This window comes from Penaeus chinensis, chromosome 30 (assembly GCF_019202785.1).
Source record: "Penaeus chinensis breed Huanghai No. 1 chromosome 30, ASM1920278v2, whole genome shotgun sequence".
Lineage (NCBI taxonomy): Eukaryota > Metazoa > Arthropoda > Malacostraca > Decapoda > Penaeidae > Penaeus > Penaeus chinensis.
Window position 1 is genome coordinate 16,939,999 of NC_061848.1, and position 10,000 is coordinate 16,949,998.

The following is a 10,000-nucleotide window of genomic DNA, read 5'->3' on the forward strand; positions in this document are numbered from 1 at the left end:
TGGTGCGGGAGTAATGGCCAGGTGCCTCAGGTTCTCGGAAGTGGCCATCTCCCAGGTGAGTGCCAGGGAGTCGTCAGGTGTCGGGTTCCTGATTAGGAAAGGAGGTTCGTTCACACATATCCGCATCACAGAGGACACTAACTTGCATCAGAAGCAATTTGGTAATGAGCTACCAGTGAACCGTCACGAGATGAAATGGTTTTGTTACTCCTCTCAAACATAGCATTGACTTACCTTGTCTTGGCGAAATTGGTCCATGTGGTGGTGATGAAGTCCCCGACGGCGATGTCGTCCGTGGCGTTGAGCTTGCCGTATCCAGGCTGAGTATTGTACTGCTTGTTGTCACCGTGGGACACATCTAGCAGGAGAGTAAACTCTTTAGTATAATACTTGTACGCGGGTAGCAAAATACACATATATATACTACATGCATATTGTAGTGTATATATATATATATATGTGTGTGTATATGTAAATGGGAGGAAGTACATTTGAAACCGACGTCTCAAGAAAATTACTATGAGAGGGTCTTATAGACCAGGGATAATGTGTGTGTGAGTGTGTGTGTGTGTGTGTGTGTGTGTGTGTGTGTGTGTGTGTGTGTGTGTGTGTGTGTGTGTGTGTGTGTGTGTGTGTGTGTGTGTGTGTGTGTGTGTGTATGTATGTATGTATATGTGTGTGTGTATGTGTGTGTGTGTGTGTGTGTGTGTGTGTGTGTGTGTGTGTGTGTGTGTGTGTGTGTGTGTGTGTGTGTGTGTGTGTGTGTGTGTGTGTGTGTGTATGTGTGTGTGTGTGTGTGTGTGTGTGTGTGTGTGTGTGTGTTTGTATTCAGACAGACAGACACACATACACACACACATATATATGTGTATATATATAATATATTTATATTCATATATATATATATATATATATACACGTGTGTGTGTGTGTATTCCTTTCTGCGCCATCACCGATGCGGTGTTTGACGAACTACTTGGCGCCATGGTTCATGTGTCGAGCTTTGTCTCAGAGGCATCGGACTGTTTGTATATTGGAATTGTCGATAATGTTATTATCGGTCTACCTCGAACTTGCTTGTCTTCAACTTTACCACTTGGACTAAGGTCTTCTAATAACTTTACGGATTGCATGTCCGAGAAATTTGAGTTATCGTACTCGGATCGATTCTTGAAGCTCGCATCCCTGTCCAACTCCTTCGAGGATCTCATTGGACACTCGGTCGGTGTAAGGGGTACGCAACATCCACATTTCTGCGGCCTCTATATTTCGCCGAGTTTCAGTCGTCAATGAGCAGGACTCGCAACCATGTAGGAGAGTCGACCAGATAAAGGATTTAATGAGTCTAATGGTTGGTTTAACTGAGAGCTTGCGGTCTGTTAGTCCAATTCCGCGTCTGATTTCCTTCTTGCAACGAGCATCTAAGGTAATAAGACTCCCTTAAAAAAAAATGAAGGAGGAGACCTGTTGGAATTCTATTTCTCCTTGTTTCAATGGACAAGTTGGCGGGACCTCTGATTTCGTAACTACCATGCATTTTGTATTCTTGCCATTGACATGAGGGCCAAGGTGTTCCCTGCCTTCCAGAACAGTATCAAAATGTTTAGGGAGGTCATTTACAGGTGTGGCTATGAGAAATGCTGATCCTCTGTAGGATGATTTTCAGTAGAGTTTTCAGAATATGAGACATTAGACTAATTGTGCAATGATGTGAGTAATTAAGTGTGCCTGGGTCCTTTGGCAGGGCAATGAATACTGATTTTATCATTTCCTAGATATCATTTAGGAAGTTCCAGATGAGATCAATACCTTTCTCTTCTAAGGCCCTGCATTTTTTTTCCAAATATCATTTGCTATAGGGACAATTGCACTTCTGACTTCAGAATTGGTGGACCAGATGTGACAGCTTCCAGGACTAAATTTTTTTGGTGGCACTTGTTTGTCAAAAAGTTCTTGAACATACTCTTCCCAATGAATACTGACATCCTCGGTCTCGTGGAGAATACGGCCATCTGCTGCTTTGATGCAGTTTGCAGAGGAAAAGTATTGCTGACTGTGATCTCTCTTATCCTTTAGAACATCTCTTTGGGATTACAACTGAAATTCTCAACTTCATTACATTTCTCCTGCAGCCACATTTCCTTGGCTTTCTTACATTTTTTTTTTTTGTAAAGATTGTTTACTAGTCCATAATCCATGAGGTTCTGATTTGAGACTGGAACCAGCTTGAGGAGGGCTGCTTCTTTTCTACTGTCGGGATTGTCTTAGCAGCTGATGTTTGGGTGTTATCAATGAAGGCACCAAAATGATGGTTAGAAGCCTCTGGTAGATTTTTTCAAAAAATCTTGTTTAAAGTTTTCTCTCACCTCTTGGTTGGTCTGTAATGTACTGAGTAAAAAAATGGGGGCAATCTTCACTTCAACTTTTTGAGGGACAATCTCAATTTTATCATTACTGGATTGTGGTCTGAATTTGCGTCTGTTCCCGGATATGCTCGGGAATTTTTTTATTACGTTCCGGTATCTTGAACTGATCATAGCATAGTCGATTTGGTTTCTGGCTCCATCACCGGGACTAATCTGTGTATATAATTGTCTGGTGTGATAACCAGATTTTCCTCTAATCTTTAAGTTTATCTCCACATTCATTCTGTTCCCCCAGACCATGTGGTCCAACAGTCTTCCCATCTCTCTCTGAGCCAACTTTAGCATTAAAATCACCCATGACAATCACAATATTGTTTGATTTACATGATTAGAATAATTCATGAAGAGTTGTAGAAAATGTGTTGGTCTCCAGCATCCACAGTGGGAGCATATGTTGCTAAGATTTTAACACTTACAGGACGAGCTTTGATCTTGACTAGAAGCATGCAGTATTTTTGGGGCCAGAACGACAGAACTTACTTTGAAAAGTTCTTGTCTAGGACCAGAGCTACTCCATTTTTGTATTTTTGTCACCTGAAAAGAGGATTCTTTTCTGGTCCTTCATAAAGTCGCCAGCATTGGGCCATCTGACTTTGCACAAACCTAAGCACTGGATATTCTGTCCATCTTGTGGATAAAGTTGTCCAGTTTTCCAGTTTCGTATAAACTTCAAATGTTCCATGTTCTAATCTTGGATAGTCATGGTCCAAACTTTTTAGCTGATATGATTTTTATGTTTGTTGGATGGTCTGCAGGATGACGATCACAGCATCCCTGCAGTTGAATGCAGCTACCAGGACATCATCAGGAGGTTTTGCTTATTTTCATAAATTTTCCGACTTGACATCATTGGCCGAGTCCTTATACTGGGTAGCGGCTGACCCATGATCCTTCCCTTGGGGAGTAGTTGGTTAGGTAATCATTGTTGGGGGTCTCTTCTAGGCTAGGTAAGGGTCTACTTGGAGGTGGAGAACCTTTGGTAACTTGGACCTTGTTGGCTTGCTTTTCTCTTCACAGGCTTTGCCTGTGTGGTCTTGTCCTCTGCTGGCCTTACCTGTTCTGGCTCTGTTTTGGCTCTGCCTGCGAGGGCTTGGTCAGGAAAGGAGTCTCGCCCTGAGGAAGAATATAGGCTAGTTAGGTGTGTCCAGTTTTCTCCCTTTCAGGGTAGCAACATTCTGGGTCATTGCTGTTATGGCGACTGTGACTGCCTTCTCTGCTTTCTCACTCGTCCTCCCCAAAGTTGTTGTTACAGCAGTGACTACAGCAGTTAACAGAAGGTCATGTCTTTCTCATCAAAGAGGAGTTGGTCGGTTCTTGGGGAGGATATCGCAGTGTCCTATGAACCTTTATCCATCTAGTTCTTTTATGGCCCACTTGCAAGGGCCATAAACTCCTTCTTGATGGGGGTATTCGGTGTCGGCTGGGGAGTTGCTTTCTTCCTCTGAGGGGGTCAGGAAGCCCTTTCCATTTTGTTTTGTCCCCACACATGGGTGCCTGGGGGAGCAGGACGAAATCTGGTCATATTTTTTCGACCTACTGTCGCATGAGGGCTGCCTCCTTCCTGAAAGAGTAAGCCAGGCTCTAGGCATGATGCCTCTCGGCCAGATAGTAACATCTCAACTCTCTTATCTTCGGAATTCAGTGGTGAGATACACACTTTCTTCCCATTTTTAAGCTCTATGTTCCCTGCAGGAAATTCAGGGTGGCTTGATCTTTGGGCACAATGATAGGCATTGTCGAAGCCTTGAAGTTTAGAGAGTACTTTGAACAGTGGAAAACGCCTAGAGGGTCCAGACTCTCTCTAAGGTCGTTTCAGACCGCCCTTTCGGCTTGGATTCTGGCATTCGGTCATGGAAACAGCTGGTTTGGCTGGTCCAACTTGTGCTCCCATCTCGGTCAGGGAAGACATCTGGGGGGAAATCAGAGGTAACCCTGTTTTGGGTGCAGGCCTGGAAAGGCCAGCACGAGAGACCATCTGTTGGACAATCTTGGGCAGACATGTTTTGTTTTGGTGATGGTTTCTTTAACATGCCCATTTTAGCAGCAGGTCTGGCAGAGTCAGCCTGTGCTGTTGATTTTTCGTGCCACTAGAACTTATGGATGGCTTCATAGTGATTGCCATGGTAGATGCCTTGGAAGGTTCGTCATCTTTTTGTCAGTTTGTGGTTGGCTTTGAGGTTTAATTGCCATGTGATTTAGTTCCTTTACCCTCTCATGCCCCCACCCACCAGCAAGGGGAAGCTGTGTGTTAGAGCTCATTTCTAACAGCTACAGAGGTGGTGAGGTGGTACACACAACCATTGACCATTGTGACTAGCACTCACGGGATCTGAGTGCCAACAACTCAGTGACTGCTTGACCCTAGCCTCCCAAAGGAGACCAGCTGGTTGACCTGACCGGGCCGCAACCGCAGAGCATACTCATACTCAACCTCCAGGACTCCTGTCTCCACAGCGCACAAGGGGGCCATGCACAGCAAACACATGGGTAGGTGAAGCCCCCAGGGGAGAGACTAGAAGGATGCCATCCCACCTACAATAGGTAACTTTGTTAGAAACCATTTGGTCATCCCTCTCCTGTGAGCCAGCCACTCGAAGGCTGGCTCACTTCAGTGAGGGAGCTCAGGGCCCTGCACCTTTTCAGAGCAGTTCCTGTAGCAGAACTACAACATCGCAAAACAAAAAAACAAAAGTTTGGAAAGAAACGTGGGAAGGAAGAATGGGGATAGGGGAAGGATAGGGGGTGGAGGAAAATTAATTGTAGTAGAAAAAGGAGCCGGGGCTTAACCCAGCATGCAGGGTAAAGCTTTGGATAATAGATGTGGTGGGTTCTTCGAAAGTAGGAAAGGGTCTGGGTGGTCCAGCGCCATCATGAATCTCTTTGTGTTCGGTACGGGTGTACTCGGGCCCGCGGTGCTTCTTCTCCGCCACGTGAGGCTATGTGGGAAGGTAGCCGGCCATCTCTCGGTTCGTAAGGTACGAGTACCCTACGACCTTGAGCGCGTGCCTACACTGGAGGTCGCGGGCTTGCGGCGTTCTCGTGGAAAGTGGGTCAGCGGCACGCGGCCCGGGACCCCGTTATACCGGGGAGGTTGGGATAAAAGTTTACAGTTTAGACGCCATCTATGTTGTGCCCTGGGCACGGCCTCATCGACCGTAACTCCAGGGCTATCCCTCGGCTTAACTTTACCATTGAAGCAGGTTGAAGCTTGGAAGTGGTCGCTAATCAGGGGCTGGCCTTTCCCGTCTGTGTCGACAGGTCTCCCTTCGTCGGCCGCGGGACTTATGGAGAGGCGCGGCCCTGGCGGCCACATCACGATTGGATTAACACCACTGGCTGTGACACTTTTTTCCTTAGCTCGCATAAATCCTTACAGCAAAGGATTTATGGCCCTGGCACGAGTATTAACAGCAAATGTCACCGGAAACCAAAACCGGTAAGGATAAAGGATGTCGGGTCCAAGCTATGGCAAAAGCATAATGTGAGGTGAGGGTGAGCTAATGACAGTCACGTAGGTGACAACGTGAAAGTTTTTAGAAGCGGGGATGTGAGGGTTGTGACCAAGGGAGATTAAACTTTATTTGGGAGTTTAAAAGGTCACAACAAACCAAAAACAGACAAACTACTTTAACAAAAAAAGAACGAGAACACAAAACAAAACAAAAATAAGGGGATAGGGAAAGGGGAAAGGTGAAAGGAAGGAGTAGGAGGTGGCTTTAAAGGATGCCTAAAAAAATGCATCCACTTCTTCGCCCCATGCCAAAGAAAAAAAATCATGCCCTAATCCCAGTCTCCGGCCTGAACGAAACATGGTGTTGAGTCTATCCAGCCAGTCGGTATGCCAGGCAAGGTTTTTGTAAGTCTGTTTACAGACCAACCTATTCCACTCGATGTCCAGAGGAAGTAGAGAAGCCTCTTCATGGAGTGCTTTATTCTGAACAAGCTGGAGTTTGCGCTTGTTAGTGTATGCCGTTTCTGTGAGTGCAAGTGGTGTGTATGTGAGGAGAGGTAGTATTAATGTTTTGTATAGATGCAGCTTCGTGCGTGGGGCCGCACTTTTAAATCGAAAAAGCGAATGTAAGGTATTTCTTGCCAAGGCGGCCTTTAAATTAATATATAAGTGAAATTGAAAGTATGTATCAAAAGTTAAACCAACTTTTGAGGATGAGATTTAGAGAGTGCTTATAGTCTATCAAAGGTGTTGAGGTAAGTGTTGTCATAAGGAGGAAGTTTTCATGGTCTTACAAAAAGAACTTTTGTTTTTGTCGCATTAGTGCTCCCATCTCGAGACGGTGTCGAGTTCGTCATTGATGCGCTGAACATCTAAAAGCGCATCGTGTTGAGCGTACAGTCGTCAGCATAGGGGATAGTGAGTGAATCTGTCTGTATGGGGTCTTGAAGGTCGTTTGTGTATAGTGCATAGAGTGTTGGGCTCAGTATGCTGCCCTAAGGTACTCCACCGTGCATGGAAATGCTGCGTGAGACTTTCAAGAATTTTAATTTTAATCTGCGGTTGTCAAGGAAACTGCAGAGCAACTTTTAAGTAAAGAAGGAAAGTTAAATTTAGTGTACAGCTTGTACTTCAGGCCAGCATGCCAGACCGTGCCAAAGGCTCGCTCAACATTTTTTGTGAAAAGAACAGTCTTTAGTCGTCGGTCTTTGTTGTTGTTTATGCAGTTAGTGATGATGTTGAGTGCGTCTTGCGTCGAGCGATGCGAGCGAAAGTCGCATTGTTTGTGTGATAGAGGATTATGGTCTTCGGGATACCACCTTAGTCGAGTGTTTATGATTTTTTCGAAAATTTAGCCTAATGTCTCGAGTAGACTAATAGGGCGGTAACTCTTTGGGTCAGTCAGGTCCTTTTGTGGTTTAGGAAGGGAGAGGGAAAATAGCCGGAAGCGAGAGAGGCGTTGTAAAGGTAAGTCATGGCTGGTATGAGGTTGTCAGGAAGGTGAATAAGAGCGTCGCGTCCGATCTGTGAGGAGCGTGGAGCCTTACGAGGAAACTTCTTTATTTTGTTTCTTTTACTTCTTCACACGAGATGGGGGCAATGAGTTCGCAGATGTCGTCCAGCCTATCCAGCCGGATAGCTCTGGATTAGTTTCTACCCTGTTCTCTTGACTCCAGGTATCAATTTCTTGAATTCTGTGAGTGATCAGGGGATGAGGAGGGTGAGGGTAGAAAAAATGTTGATAACATCCACGAGATCTGAAACTTCTACGTTATTATGCGTGAGGTGGAAAAGGGAGGGCTCTCACCTGCCTATTCGTTTCCTACATGAAATTTAATGAGTGACAATCATGAAATGGTCTGCCATACCAGTTCCTAGCAAAGATGGCAACTCTCTGTGCACCGTAAGGCAGGCACGCTAAGGCCACCCAGATACACCCTCCCCTGCGGGAGGTAAAAGTCAACCCACGTCCGAGCACGAGCTTGCAGATGGGGTCTAGTTCAGCAGAAGATGTGTAGAGAGTTATCCTAATGCCGAAAAAAACGCAAAGGAAAGAATTGGCTATTGGGCACGAAGCTAACTGAACCAATTAGAATCGCGGCAACAACGAAAGGTGTGCGCAAACAGCCAGGGTATCAAGCAAGGGCAAAGGTTGTGCTTACTGTGGAGAAGTCAGATCGCTCTCTTTAGCCGTCACACGAAAAACCTCGGAACCGAGAGGTCCTGAGAGCCCCACTATATCGTAAAATCACCCTCCCTTTTATAGCGCCTCAGCACTGTGCGTAAGTTCGTGGAGTTGAGATCACTAGCTCATAGTAATATGCGTAGATGGGACGAGTTGCCTAATGAGGTTATTAATAGTATTAGGAACAGTGATACGTATGTCTATTGTGTATACGTGTGCGTGCGTGTGTGTGTGTGTGTGTGTGTGTGTGTGTGTGTGTGTGTGTGTGTGTGTGTGTGTGTGTGTGTGTGTGTGTGTGTGCGCGCGCGCGCGCGTATATATATCTATAGCTATCTATATATTCTATCTTGTCATACATATATGAATATATATATATTTATATACATGTATATGTATACATGTATATATATACACACATATATACACATATATATACTTGTGTGTATATATATACATATATATGTGTGTATATATATATATATATATATATATATATATATATATATATGTATATATATATATATGTATGTATATATATATATATATATATATATTTATATATATACATATATATATACTTGTGTGTACATATATATTTAGTTATATATATTTATATAAATATAACATTTATATACATATTGTAGTACAATGAAACTTGCCGAAATATGTTTAGAGGAAGACATATGGTTTATTGCGTTCATTTATGTTACCATCTTGAACTATGGCAATGCGCTTGTCTTACATTTTGCAGCTTGTGGGAGGTCGAGGCCGAGGTCGAGGTAATTATTGGTGTATCCGTGTTCACCTCGATGCTGCAGCTCGTATGTGTACACCGGGACTTGGTCAGCCATAAGCATAGTGAGCCAATCATGCGGTACGGAGAAGTAACCATCGGTAAACATCTAAGGAAAGACTAGAATTGCTATTTTATATACACAACAGATTAAGACGACGTAAAATGAGAGTCTTAGATTTGACATAACGTAATCCCCTTTAAATCATGCACTTTTTCATGTGTTCACGTACTCATGTGAACCACTGGAAACGAGAGCACGGCGGATATTAGAGGCAATAATAAAATAAAACTCCTGTACCTGAGTAACGTTATCAACGTTTTCCTTTCCGAGGTTGACGCCTCCGAGATAGTAGTCATAGATCACGGCGGCGGTGCTGACAGGCTCCTCGTCGTCGAATAACCCGAGGCTCACGGGGCCCGTCACCTCGAAGTTGCTCTCTAGGCTGTTTATCAGGAGCTGATCAGCATACATCTCTGCCGACAGGAAGCTTCTAATATCGTTTTGTAGGCAGGGGGTGAAAGCTATTCAGATTTAGAAGGCTTGTTTTGCATCAAGGCCCAAAGCAACAGACTCACCCACGGACTGCAGCGCCATCTCGTTGGCGTTGATCCCCATCATGACCGGGACGCGGTGGAAGCGCCCCTCGCGGACTAGTGTCACCGGCTCGTCGGGCAGGAACACGCCGTCCACGCGCGGGGCAAAGGTGAAAGGCTGGACATTCCATTCCTGCGAGGGGTAAGGGAACGTGAGAATGAGAGAGAGGAAAGAGGGGGAAGAGGAAAACGGGGATAGAGAAAAGGAGGATAGCGAATAAGTGAACGGAGAACGGAGAAGCAATAGAAAGAGAGCGATAGAAGTTAGATCATGTAAAAGTTCTCATATGTTTTCAAGATATCACTGAGATCTTGGTATTGGACTGTAAGTGAATGTGAAAAAAACTGTGCCACCAAGAAGGGAAACGGCGAAAGCCAAAGGCGATAGAATCTGTGATGGTTAAAATAAAAACGCAAAAGCAAACTATTAGTTCGCTTAGCATTACAGATGAAAAGGTATTAATTTGAAGTCCATGAAAATGAAGTTCTTCAGTACAGGCAGACTTACAAAGAAGGTGAAATACATTTCGTCCAGCAGGTGGAAATTG

General features: G+C 44.6%; 1 protein-coding gene across 1 annotated transcript in view; it reads right to left on the minus strand.

Moving 5' to 3' along the window:
- The window catches only part of LOC125041096 (venom carboxylesterase-6-like), a 24,658-nt gene that overhangs the window by 198 nt on the left and 14,460 nt on the right, over positions 1–10,000 (minus strand). The window contains exons 8-13 of the mRNA XM_047635845.1: positions 9,961–10,000; positions 9,435–9,585; positions 9,157–9,332; positions 8,805–8,964; positions 235–358; positions 1–88 (exon numbers count right to left, since the gene is read on the minus strand). The exon at positions 1–88 is cut by the window's left edge and continues 198 nt beyond it; the exon at positions 9,961–10,000 is cut by the window's right edge and continues 54 nt beyond it. Coding sequence (XP_047491801.1) covers positions 1–88; positions 235–358; positions 8,805–8,964; positions 9,157–9,332; positions 9,435–9,585; positions 9,961–10,000 — 739 coding nt within the window. The remainder of the gene's footprint in view (positions 89–234; positions 359–8,804; positions 8,965–9,156; positions 9,333–9,434; positions 9,586–9,960) is intronic.